Below are 13,021 nucleotides of genomic sequence, written 5' to 3' on the forward strand. Positions count from 1 at the left end.
GGGGACAGAGCAGATGTTGGCGGTCGGCTGCAGCTGGGGTGAGGCTGGGGGAGGCCGGGTCTGGGTGGAGGAGCTGCTGGGCGGCCACCCAAGGGGGCAGGTGGAGTCACGGGCTGGTGTCCCCACCAGGCATGTCGGAGCGGGAGCGGCAGGTGATGAAGAAGCTGAAGGAGGTGGTGGACAAGCAGCGTGACGAGATCCGGGCCAAGGACAGGGAGCTGGGCCTCAAGAACGAGGACGTGGAGGCTGTGAGTGGCGGGCAGACCTCCTCCCGAGTGCTGGCTCCAGCCAGAGACCGGACGCTCCACTCAGGAGCTTCCCATCTCGTTCTCTGGGCTCCGAAGGGTGGGCATCCTCGGAGGCTCGTCCTCGAATCAGGGCTGGCGGAGGAGCTTCAGCAGAGTCTCCACTGCAGGCGCAGGAGTCCCCTTTGCTGTGACCCTGGGGCTTCCTCCAGCCCACCGCTCTGTTCCCCTGTGAGGCCAGGCCCCACAGGCCCCATGCTGCCCCAGAAACCTGCAGTGTCTCTGCCTGAATCAAAAATGATGCCTCTTTATTGAGGCCTGTTATTTCCATCTGCTGGGAAATTGTTGTGATGCATTGATTCTAACAAGACACTTGGCTTCCATCTGCCATAAAGTGACTTCAGTAAGTGTACTAATGCCCATCTCTGCTGTCAACAGAGTCATAAGAACATGAACAACTTCCAAGCAAGTAAAGATCTGTAATATGCCTGGTGTACCTGAAGGAGATTTGCCCCCATGCAGTGTCCATCCTGAGCCACCGTACCTGGCAGCCCTACACAATGATCTCCCTCTTTCTACAGCTACAACAGCAGCAGACTCGGCTGATGAAGATCAACCACGACCTCCGACACCGGGTCACCGTGGTGGAGGCCCAGGGGAAGGCCTTGATCGAACAGAAGGTGGAGCTGGAGGCAGATCTGCAGACTAAGGAGCAGGAGATGGGCAGCCTAAGGGCAGAACTTGGGAAGCTTCGAGAAAGGCTACAGGGAGAGTTCAGCCAGAACGGGGAGGAGGAGCCAGAGGTAAGCAGAAGCTGGTGCGGAGGTGTACGGGAGGGTGAGTCTGAGCTGCTGGAGGCAGGCAGAGTTGCCTTGTTTTCTTCATTGTACTTAAGACAATGGGAGGAACAGAGAGAACCAGCTACTGGCCTGAAGACACACAGCAGAACAGAGGCAGAGCTGGGCCTAGAACTCCCAGCATTCCAGCCCAGGGTGTTCAGGTCAGTGGTGGTCACCAGGCACCTGCCTTGCTTGTTCATTCAAATAATTGGCGTCCGTGTGGCAGACACGAGGGAGGACACATAGGCCAAACACAGACCCTGTCCCTGTCCTCCTGGAGCCCACAGTTGAGCAGGGGAGACAGACATTGGCCAGGGTCATACACCATGTGACCCAGCAATGCCTTCTAGACACACCTGGAGAGCTGCAAATGAGCGTCCACATGGAGACCCACTCACAGATGTTCATAGCAGTGTGATCCTTCAGTGGACTAATGGGCCTGTCCATTCAGGAGGACTCAGCCCTAGAGCCCGAAGCCAGGGCCTGTGATCCCAGTGACTGGGGAGGCTGAGACAGGAGGACCATGAGTTCAAAGCCAGCCTCAGAAACTTAGGCCCTAAGCAAGTCAGTGAGACCCTGTCTCTAAATAAAATATGAAACAGGGCTGGGGACGTGGCTCAGTGGTTGGTTGAGTGCCCCTGAGCTCGATCCTTTACCAAAAAAAAGGCAGGCTAGGGTGGGTGGTGTGCAGGGTGGGAGAGACAGGGAGGCTGAGGGAGGTTGGCTGAATGAGGTCGGAGAGGCCTGTGGGGCCAGGCGGGCCAGGCGGGGCCCCAGCAGCCACCTGGGCTGGGGAGAGGACTCCCAGTGGTGAGGGGTGTCTTAGCTGGGGTCCCTCACAGCACAGCTTGGGCGCAGGACTTGGCTGGATGTGATCCCGTTAGTCAGGGGAGTAAGACAGGAAGGAGGACCAGGGAATTGGAGGGTGTGGCATGGAGGTCACGCCCCAGGCCTGGGAGCTCTAGGAAGCACTTAGAGCACCTCCCAGAACCGGCTTTCAGCAGGTTGGTCCCCAGGTGGCTAAGGGTGGCCCGAGATCATGACCTCCCCCACATCCTGAGCAGGTCCGGGGGCAGAAATGGAGAGGCAGACCACATGTGCCTACGCTGCGCCCTGAGTGCGTGGAGGGGACTGTCAGGTAGGCCCAGGTGAGGTGGGCACTAGCATGTCCAGCACACAGTGAGCCCCAGGGTGTGCCAGGAGCACAGGACAGGACAGCTGACCGCGGGTGGTGGTGGGGGCTTCGTGAGGAGCCTCCTCAAGCTGGAGGCCAGAGCCCGTGCCAAGGTCTACCGCGGGAAGTGCGGGAGGTGGTTTGCTGCTTGAGAGGAGCAGAGTGAACCGGGGAGTGGAGCTGCCCTCCCCTCCTGCAGAGGTTTGTTGCTGGTCAGGGTTTGCAGTCACACCCAGGCACCTGGCCACAGTGGGCTGGGTCAGGGGGGTCGAGACCCAGGGCAGCCATTGAGTAGCCTGTGCCTGGGGCAGGTTCCTGATCTGTGGTCCCAGGGCCTTGTGCTCGCTAGGCCACCAAGCTCCACCCCACGTCCCAGCCCTTTTTGTTTAGAGACAGAGTCTTGCTAACTTGCCAGGCTGGCTTCAAACTTGTGGTCCTCTTGCCCCAACCTCCTGAATAGCTGAGAGTGCAGGTGTGGCCACTACACACAGGCTTCAGGGAAGTCTGTAAAGAAACAGGTTAGGGCTCCTGCTTTTAGCTAAATGTGACATAAATCTAAATTAAATGGTTGCCGTGATCCGGGCGGGCAGAAGGTGAGAGCAGGACGAGCTCGAGCTGTGACAGCGATGAAGGGAAGGAAGCCAGCGCCGGGACAGGGCCACAGGCCATGCTCTGGGTGGCCCTGCCCACTGTGGGTCCCTCAGAGCTCAGGCCTGTCTCCTGGCCAGGCGGTCCTGGTCCAAACTGTGTCCCCAGGACACCACCCGGGCCACAGCCACGAGGCTCCTGGCCCCGCCCCAGATCTCTGGTGAGGAGGATAGGACAGGGACATTCTACACCTCCCAGTGCCTGCTGGTTTTGGCTTCCCTTTCTGGCAGCCGAGGGGTGGGGAGTGGGGGGCAGGGACAGCAGCAGGCTGCAGCATTCTCTCCAGCTCCGACCCTTGTCCCTGGGAGCTCTGCTGTGTTGAAGTTGTCAGTCGTTGCAGGAGCCCAGGGCTCTGTGGCCTCACCGCCGGCTCTGTGTGGCCTCTCTAGGGTGGTCAGTGGCCAGCGTCCTCCATGGACAGATGAGCAGAGTGACCCGGACGGGATCCAGTAGGCTCACCCCAGCAGCGGGGAGGGAAGATGGTGGCGCAGGAAGTGGGGAGGCAGGGGAGGGCAGCGGCCTCAGGGCAGCACTGGGCCTAGGGCGCCTCCCCAGGGTTCTGGCCTCATGGGGTGGGTGGGTTTCCAGTGGAATGTGGGGCAGGCTGTAGCAGGCAGGGGGACTGCGTGAGCCGGCTGGAGAAAGCGGCATGTGACTGGGGTGGGGCCCATCCTAGAGCACATCTGGGGTGGGAGGTGGGCGCTGTGGGGGATCCCAGAGCCAGGACTCTTCTGGTTTTCCCCAATTCCCATGATCCCCTCGAAGCTGCCTCAATGCTACTCAGTGTGAGCTGCAGGCGACTCGCCCCACTGCGTGTTTTCACATCCTCCTTGCTGAGGTGTGACCGTGCGCCCGCCACACAGTTCAGCCGTCTAAGGTATCCAGTTCAGCCGGCTGCGGCATGTCTGTAATCCCACTACCCAAGAGGCTGAGGCAGGAGGATTGCAAGTTTGAGGTCAGCCTCAGTGACTTAGTGAGGCCCTCAGCAACTTTGAGACACTGTCTCAAAATAACAAAATAAAAACGGCTGGGGGTGTAGCTCAGTGGTAGAGCCCTCCTGGGTTCAATCCTCAGTACTGCAAAATAGGAAGAATAATAAATAAGTAAAATTTAAGACTGGTGTGTGGCTTGTGGCACAGCCGGTGCCTGGACTCAGGTGACAGTCCTGTGGGTGTTAATGGCTCACTGCACTGTGTGGACAATAGCTCTGGGCTGTTTCTGTCACCCAGAGAGGAGACCCCAGGAGCAGCAGGCCCTGCCCCTCTGCCTCCAGCCCTGTGCTGGCATCTCCTGTGGGCGGAATCCAGCTTCCTCAGAGGTGTCCTTGAGAGCGGAGGTGGGCTCCTTGCAGAGGTCCCACAGGACAGCTCCACAGGAGATGCAAGTCCACCCTGCCCTCTCGGATTCGCCACCTACCAGTTTTGATTGCTAACTGTCCTCTCTAAAAACAGGGCCTGGTGGCTGGTGTGCGAAACAGGGTTTGAAGGGGTCTAGCCTGGAAGGCACAGGGGTCCAGAGTGTGACCAGAGCACCATTGTCCCCTCTGCTGGGCCAGGGACTGCTCTGAAGTACGTTCATGGGCACCTCCGCAGCCTGGCAGCAGGAACACTCCTGGGAGGCCAGGCCTCTGAACGGAGGCCCTAATCCAAGGTGCTGCCTCATGGAGGCCCCTGGACAGGCCCCGCTGGCCAGCCGTCCCCTGGGCCTCCCTGTAAAGCAGCTGAAGCCTCTAGGTGTCTCTATCCCTCTAGCTGTACCCAGAGAGCCTCCAGGGACTCGTGAACAAGGCAGAGGCCTGGCTTATCCAAGATAAGCAGAGCCACCTCTGTGGTGCCTCGTGGGATAAGCCTAGAAGGGCGCGGGCTAGCCTGATTGCCATCGTGGGAAGAGCCTCTCAGGCTCTGGTCAGGACAGGGCTGCCCACGGTGCTGGGGTCACCACCTGGGCCTCTGGAAAAGCGGAGCCCCAGGCCTGCCTCCCCCGCGCTGGCCACCTCGGTGCCCAAGCCAGGGCCTGTGCACCTGGCTGGGGATCCCCTTGACATTCAGGGGGTCAGGGCCTCATCCCCTCAAAACTGCCTTCTGTGCTGCGGTGAGCTCAGACCCTCTGTGCCCCGAGGACCCTGGCATGTGTAGCGGGGACCTGGTCGTCAGTGCTAAGGGAAATGAAGGCCGGTGAGGAGCTGGTGGCTTGCACAAAGCCCTCCTGGGTGCTGGGGAGTGGACAGTCCCTCGAAAGGCTCTGTCCCTGCCCCATGGGCCTCCAGAGACAGGGCAGGCCCTATGTCTCCTGGGGAGGGAGGAGCTGGAGCCTTGGCGCAGTGTCCACGCTGCAAAGGAAAAAGGGAGGCTAAGGGGCTGGGGATGTGGCTCAAGCGGTAGCACGCTCGCCTGACATGCGTGCGGCCCGGGTTCGATCCTCAGCACCACATACAAACAAAGATGTTGTGTCCGCCGATAACTAAAAAATAAGTATTAAAAATTCTCTGAAAAAAAAAAAAAAAAAGGGAGGCTAAGGGTCAGCCGCTGTGCCTCACCAGTCCAGGGTGGCTCTGGGCAGCTGAGCCAGGGTGGCCGGGTCCTCGGATGCTTTTTCTAAAAGGAAGTCCCGAACCCCGACTTCAGCGTGCAATCTCCTGACCCTTCGCCTTTGGTAACTGGCTCGATCGTCCTAGAATACAGCGAGAGCCCCACCAAGCAGTGGGGGTCTGGAGGCCCCCGGTTTGAGATCTCTGGTCCATGCCCTGATGTGCAGAGTCCATGACAAACTCCTCACATTTGTCAGGACCCCACGCACAGAGACCACCTCCAGCCTAGAATCTTCCCGGATCATTGTCAGTTGGAGTTTGGTGTCTCCGTTCCTCTTTTATTGTGTCACCTGGTCAGTTTCTGTGTGTCTGCCTGCACCTGTCCCCAGGACTGAGCTCAGTGACACCAAGACACAGAGTTAGTGCTCAGTCAGGGCTGGATGAATGCCAGACCAGGTTGACTCCGTGGGGAGCCCAGGCAGGGCAGGAGCCCATGGGTGGCAGTCACTTGCTGAAGGTGTCCTTCAGGAGGGTGCTGTCTGAGTACGTGGCTGTGGTGGTGTGAGAGTAGCCCTGGAGGCTCCTGCCAACACAGCCCACCTGAACCTGTCGCACCAGCAGACCCTGGGGACCCTCTGGGGCGTGGACTCCTGGGAGTTTGCCCTGCTAGCTCTCGGGTGGGAAGAGGCCCATTTGCTGGGGTTTGGGGGCACATGTGTTGGGTTAGGGTTTCCTGTGCTGGAGGTGCCTCCCTGCTGCCCACCCACCCCATTCTGAGGCTGGTATGGTCAGAACCCCTCCCCCCAGCACCCGCCTGTGGCTCCTCTGTAATCTGAGCTGCCCCGTGGGTGGTGTCTCCTTTCAGGTGTCCTTTCCCAGAACAGCCCGTCCTAGACTCGCGGGATGTGAAGCATTGCAGCTCAGCCTTCAGGAGTCCTTGGCCTCTCGGCCCTGTGCCACCGCCCTGGCTCGAGTCCCTTTTTCCTGGGCCGCTGTGGAGTTCCTTTTGGAGTGGGTGGGTGGCCTGACTGTGTGCATCCCCCTTCCCTGTTCCAGGGTCTCCACTGATGTCCCGGCCTTTGTCCATTTCTTCTGAGGGACTGTGGAACACTGGAGGTGTAAGACTGTCAGATACTTCACCACCTGGACAGGATAGTCCACCTGTAGATTGGCTAGGTGACTTGGGAACAGCTCGCAATACCTCCCAAATGGAAAATGGCTGGGTGCAGTGACACACACCTGTAATCCCAGCAACTGGGGAGGCTGAGGCAGGAGGATCACAAGTTTGAGGCCAGCCTCAGCAACTTAGTGAGACTCTGTCTCAAAATAAAAAGGACTGGGGATCCCTACTTACACCCACACAGGAATTAACAAGAGTTGGCCAGAATGTGGAAAGACTGGAACCTTGTGCTTTGCTGGTAGGAATGTGAAGTCGGCAGCCACTGCAGAGGACAGGTTGGCATAGAAAACCCAGCTCAGTTAGACATAGGGTCACAGAAGATCCAGCAGTTCACACCTAGGTGTGTATCCAAAAGAGGGGAAATGGCAGTTCAGACAGGTACTTGGACATGAAGTATGTTAATATCACCATTCCCAGTAGCCATGAGGTGGAAACAGCCCAGCGCCCCTCAACTGGACAGAGTGTGGTCTATGCCCACAAACAGAGGGGAACTGAGCTGGTTTCCACTCTGGACTGAACCCATACTCTTTGCATGAGCACTGTAGCCCTGAGCTCTGTCCCCAGCCTTTTTCATTTTGAGACAGTCTTGCTAAGTGGCCCTGGGCTGGCCTCAAACTTAGAATCCTCCTGCCTTGGCCTCCCGAGTAGCATCCAGAACAGGCACAGCCAGAGGCAGGAAGCCGGCTGGTGGCCACTGGGGCTTGAGTGATGGAGGAATGGCAGTGATTGTTTAATGAGTGTGGGGCTTCCTTTTGGGGCAAGGAGAATGTTCTGGGATTAGAGGTGAGAGTTGTAGGTGAAAGCTACTTAAGAATACTTTAAGAAAGATAACATGGAGGGCTGGGGACACAGCTCAGTTGGTATAGGCTTGCCTCGCATGCACAAGGCCCTGGGTTCAATCCCCAGCACCACACACACAAAAAAAAGAGAGAGAGATAACGGGCTGGGTGCAGTGGCACATGCCTATAATCCCAGTGGCTCAGGAGGCTAAGGCAGGATTTGAGTTCCAAGCCAGCCTCAGCAACTTAGTGAGGCTCTAAGCAACTCAGTGAGACCCTGTCTCTAAATAAAGATAAAAAGGGCTGGGATGTGGCTCAGTGGTTAAGTGCCCCTGGACTCAATTCCCACGGGCACAAAAAAAGAAAGAAAAAAAGGTAAAATGGAGCTGGGGGTGTCTAGTGTGTGCAAGACCAAGTTTGGTCCCCAGCACTGCAAAAAAAAAGGGGGGGGAATGGTAAAATTTATGTCGTGTATATTTTACTATGATTTGAAGGAAAAAGTCCCCTTGCTCTGGAAGAAGGTGGGAGGACAGGGTCTGACCCAGGATAGCGACTTAGCAAAACACTGGGATCCACGTGCGCCTTTGTGGAAGAGAAATGCCCACGTGTGCACCCCTGCTGGGGCAAACTGCCGAGGCCCTGTGGCAGAGGGAGAAATGAATGGAAGGAGGCGTAGGCCGCGATAACCACCAAGTTGGCCATATCAGCGAAGGTCTTAGTGGGGTGTGAGTGGAGAACCTGGAAGGGAAGCACTGGCAGATGCAGGAGGGTGGCAGTGTTGGAGGCGGGGGCTTCTCAAACATTCTTTATAACAGAACCCTGAGTGGGGAGGCGCAGGGATGCAAGTTGGCTACTGAGGGGGCACAATGAACAGGTGGCCTGAAGCTTCCATCTCCAGGGGAGACCATACAGAATGGGAGTAGAGGCCGCCCTCGGGGGCTTAAAATAGCACCCTTGGCAAGCTGCTCCTACCCAGGAGGTGGGAACTTCAAGCTGCATCAGGACGCAGAGTGGGCGCTGGTGGCGGCTGCCAGGAATTCATGAGCCTCTCTCCTCCTCCAGACAGAGCCGGGCGGGGAGGAGTGTGTCTCAGATACAGAGAAGATGGCCATGGATCTCAAGGACCCCAACCGCCCCCGGTTCACACTGCAGGAGCTGCGGGATGTGCTGCACGAAAGGAACGAGCTCAAGTCCAAGGTCTTCTTGTTGCAGGAGGAGCTGGCCTACTACAAGAGGTGAGTGTCCCTGAGAACTGCAGGGCTGACCTGGCCTGGACAGCCCCAGCGCCTCCTTTCTGGAGTTGCTGGAGTTCCGGTGCAGTTGCCTCCAGGGGACGGCATCCGTCTGTGTCTTCCAGGAACCCCTCTCTGGCCCAGGACCTTACGCACAAGCTCATCCTCTGTGCAGCTCGGCCCGAGCACTGGCTCATTCACAGCTTTTCTGCTGTTAGGAGGAACACGGCAGCGAGACCTGGGGTAGCACCCCAAAACCATGCACCTTACTTAATATTTTTGCAGCCAACATAAGAGCATTCATAAAAAAAAAAAATACAAGCAGCCTCATAGCCGTACATTTCGGCTGTTGCCACCAAATGAGTTACCAAAAAAAAAGAAAGAAAGACATATTCTTGGCTTTTGTGCTGCATCTGGCTTGAGTCTCCGTCTGGGACCATCCCCCTCAGAGGCTCCTGGCTTCATATACACTGCTCTGCTTTTTTGTTACTCAAAATACACCAGGCTGTGGGCTGGGGATGGAGCTCGGTGGTAGAACACCTGCCTCGCATGTGCAAGCCCTGGATTGATTCCTCCAAGCACTGCAAAAAAGAAAAAAGAAAAAAAATCCCTCCTTACTTGTTCCTACCTCAGGATATTTGAATGTGCTGCTCTTGCTGTTAGGAAGGGATTCACTTGGCTTTCCCCATGGTTGACTTCTCATTATCCAGAGATCAGTCAAGTGTCACCTCCTCCTCACCCCCTGTCCAAGGGAGAGCCCTCCTGGGTGCAGTAACACATGCCTGGAGTCCCAGAAACCCTGGAAGCTGAGACAGGAAGATTGTAAGTTTGAAGCCAGCCTCAGCAACTTAGCGAGGGCCCGTCTCAACATAAAAAAAGAAAAGTGGTGGAGCGCCCTGGTTCAGTCCCTGGCATTGATAAAACCACGGAGCAGCCTGGTGCGCTCACGCCTTGCCCAATTCTTCTTGCTTCACGGCCCTTCCCCCCCATGTTCCTGTTCTTTAATGTGCTTGTTTTCCGTGGTAGACTATTAGCTACTTAACCAGGTGGACCAGAGGCCTGGTTGGTCTTGCCCCTGGCTGTGTTCCCAGTTCCCAGCATTTAGAATGGAGCTTAGCACACAGTAGGTGCATAACACATATCTGTTGGTGGGAAAGCCAGAAGGAAGAACAGATGGGCTGGGATTGTGGCTCAGTGGTAGAGCGCTTGCCTGGCACGTGGGAGGCACTGTGTTCAATCCTCAGCATCACATATAAATAAATAAAGTTATTAAAAAAATAAAATATAAGCTAATACTGGGAGATTTATGACTGCGCTGTGGGTTCAGAGATGGGTGGGATCATCTGGGTGAGACTGGAAGGCTTCGTGGAGGCGACATTTGGACTGGGCCTGCCTTGCAAGTAGGGTAATTCCAGGTCTGGGACTTCCAAGGTGTGGACCGCTAGCCTCAGGTGGAAGAAACCCAGAGGCATAGCACGGTTTTTATAATGACAGGGAACAGGGAGCAGTTCTGTTTGGCTAGAGTCCTGGGAAATTGAAAATTGGGAGGCAAGATCCTTTCCCGAAATTCCTTATTCTCACTCCCTGCCCCCCAAAATGTGTGCCCTCTCAAGACTGTCACACAGGAACTTCTGGAACATTCTACTTCTGCCAGAATTCTTGACTCATTGATCTCGTACCTCTCAACTCTTTCCAGTGAAGAAATGGAAGAGGAGAATCGGATACCCCCACCTCCACCCATCGCACACCCGAGAATGTCCCCCCAGCCGGAATCTGGCATCAGGAGACTGTAAGTGACACCCCTGGGCACGTGGGGCTCTCTGCACATTGCTGGCCATGAGGTCCATGGGTACCTGGACTCCCACCCTCAGGCACTGCTCTGGGGCCGGGCATGTCAATAACCACATCTTGCTGACATGTGCTTAACCCCTGGTCCGGCTCCCAATCTCGGGTTCCTCTCCCTGCCTGGACGCTGAGCTCCCTTGGGGGTCTCTGGGCAGAGAGGTCGGGCAGCATCAGGTCTTGGGGAGGCTTGGGCCTGAGGCTGAAGCTCAGGCACTTGCCTGAGTGTGTCAGATGGGGCGGGATGTGGCTCAGCCTTCAAGACCAGAGAATAGGCCGGGGGTGGGGGCTGGAGCATCTCAAGGGCTTGACCCTGGCTGTGAGGCGTCTGTGGGGCCTGGTCTACCCTGACCATGCGTTTCAGCAATGTCTCATCCATTTAGCCCTGTCCCTCCACTAGGTATTCAGTGGTGCCAAATACATGCAGTCAGGCCCTGGTTGTTTGGGAGATACATAAAAAAGAGAGCAACCTGTCCCTGCCCTCAGCTAGACTTGAGGCCACTTAGATGGTTCTTGGCATTGCAGGGTCCATTTGAGATTCTGATGAAAGCTGACGGATCTTTCCCTTGGGAAAGACAGACGTGAAATGTTGTATGCCATTTCAGGAGGTTTGTGGACCCCTGAGGCCCTGGAGCTAGAGGTCTGTAGTATGGCCTATGCCGGCTGTCTTGTAGGGGCCTCAGAGACCTCGCTGTAGGCTGGGAGGTAGAGCACTATCCTGCCCATTTTGTGGCTAAGGAAACTGAGGCCCCTGCTTAGGGTTTTGTGGCTGATAAGAGGCAGAGCTGGGGTTTGAACCCCAACCTGGCCCTCTCCCCCTAGAGGGCCTTCCTGGGCCTGGGCCTTCCTGCTCTTCCTCCGGCAGGAGAGGCCTCAGCTCTGTCCCTGAGCCCCAGCAGTAGTTTTGAGAAGGCAGGTGGTTGGATGTGCAGAGAGGAAGCCCAGCATCGGCATGTGTCTCCTCCTTCATGCTCCAGTCACCTGGGGAGTTCTTGGCTGGTTCTTAGCTGGTGGGTTGACCTAATGCAGGGCGTGTGCGGGTTTGTGACAGCTGGACGTCTGCCTAGAACACAGTGCCCTGTTCAAGTTCCAGGCCCTGGTGGGCATGGGAGTGGGGGATGGCTTCCTGGGGTATCTGGGTTAACACCGGCTCCCTTCTTCCCAGGTACATGTAGCTTATTAGCTTGGCCCTAGATCCCTGCTGGATTAAGAGGTGGTGTGGTTCCTAGTTCTGGTTACAGATCAATATTTCCTAGGAATGAAGCATGGAACCAGAAAATCTTCCTCTGAATTCCCCAACTGTTCTGACCATTTGATAATTTGTGATCTTCCATATTTATAACTGAAATTCAAGTAACTGAAGAAAAAGAATTTGACTAAGTAACCACAATTTCCCGGCTTGCTCCAGCTTCAGGCTCAGCTGGATCCACGCCTTTGACTTAGCCTCCTCTCTCTGGGCTCCCCCAGAAGGCAAGGTAGCAGCCATCGGTTCAGATTCTCTTTCCAGAAGTTCCACAGAAATCACAGAACCAAGCCTCATTGGCTCTGGCTGGTCACATGATCATCCCTAAACCAATCACAGGGCAGCACATGGATTGCCAGGTCTGCACTCCCTTCTCCTCCCTGAAGCATAGAGTAGCTTTAACTCCATTCTGTTTGTGTAGACCAAGATTGGGAAGAACCGGGTCCCCAACAGGATCAGAGTGCTAGACAGAGGTACGACTGTCCGCTGTGGCTTCTCCTTGGGCACCGGGAGGCCTTCAGTCTTGGTTCTGTGTTCTTGGTGCCAGGAGAACTCTTGCTGCTGGCAGGGGTTCTTATAAGTCTTGGCTTAAGCTCTGGTGCCCGTGCCAGCCCCACTCGAGTGAGGACAGGCAGAGCCTATCCTATGTGCTTCAGTGGCCACAGCTTCTGGGTATCCCCTAGGGACTTTGCCAGACGGTTCAGGAGCCCCATCGATGCCTAGGCTGAGGGAGGGGAGACCGGGTTCTGCATCCTTCCGTCATTCATCCCAGGTCTTTAAGGATCAGACCTCTCCACCATCTCCAGGGCCTGTGCACTGCCTCTGGGGAGCCTCTGGCCCACAAATCTCAGAATTCCTTCCAGCTGAAGGAATTCTGAGCACACCCCCACCCCTCCCAACAGGTAATGAAGAGTTGACTTTTGCCAACCTCAAACTGGATGAAATCTTGAGTTATCAGAATCACCCATGAACCCTCTTTCCATTAGCTCTTCTACCCGCGCCTGACCAGGCTGCCTGGCTGTCCTTCCCTTCCATGTGGCTTCATCCCTCGGAGCCCCTGTCCCTTTAGCTTATCCTCTGGTGCTGCGAGCTGCCTGGGGAGGCAGCTGGAATTGGGAGCTCAAGAGAAGACAGAGAGGAACAACCTCGCACCGTGGGGTGCAGGTGGCCAGTCCCATAGCAGCCCCTGCCTTCTGGGGGTCACTGGGGGAGCCAGCTGGCACAAAAGGCTTTTGACCAGCCCAGCCAAGACACTGGTAGCCTTTGTCCTCCTCAGGGGACCGAGAGCTGCGGCCTGTGAGCCCAGAGGTTG

At 56.5% G+C, this 13,021-nt stretch overlaps 1 protein-coding gene across 4 annotated transcripts in view; it reads left to right on the top strand.

Moving 5' to 3' along the window:
* Rilpl1 (Rab interacting lysosomal protein like 1) overlaps positions 1–13,021 on the top strand; it is a 33,456-nt gene that overhangs the window by 14,949 nt on the left and 5,486 nt on the right. For 3 of the 4 annotated variants that reach the window (XM_015502410.2, XM_015502411.2, XM_015502412.2), the window contains exons 3-6: positions 130–248; positions 827–1,048; positions 8,455–8,627; positions 10,321–10,413. In XM_015502410.2, coding sequence (XP_015357896.1) covers positions 130–248; positions 827–1,048; positions 8,455–8,627; positions 10,321–10,413 — 607 coding nt within the window. Of the gene's footprint in view, positions 1–129; positions 249–826; positions 1,049–8,454; positions 8,628–10,320; positions 10,414–12,130; positions 12,183–13,021 lie in introns of all 4 variants that reach the window. The other variant, XM_048785506.1, reaches the window with a different exon arrangement.

This window comes from Marmota marmota, unplaced genomic scaffold, assembly GCF_001458135.2.
Source record: "Marmota marmota marmota unplaced genomic scaffold, marMar, whole genome shotgun sequence".
Classification (NCBI taxonomy): Eukaryota; Metazoa; Chordata; class Mammalia; order Rodentia; family Sciuridae; genus Marmota; species Marmota marmota.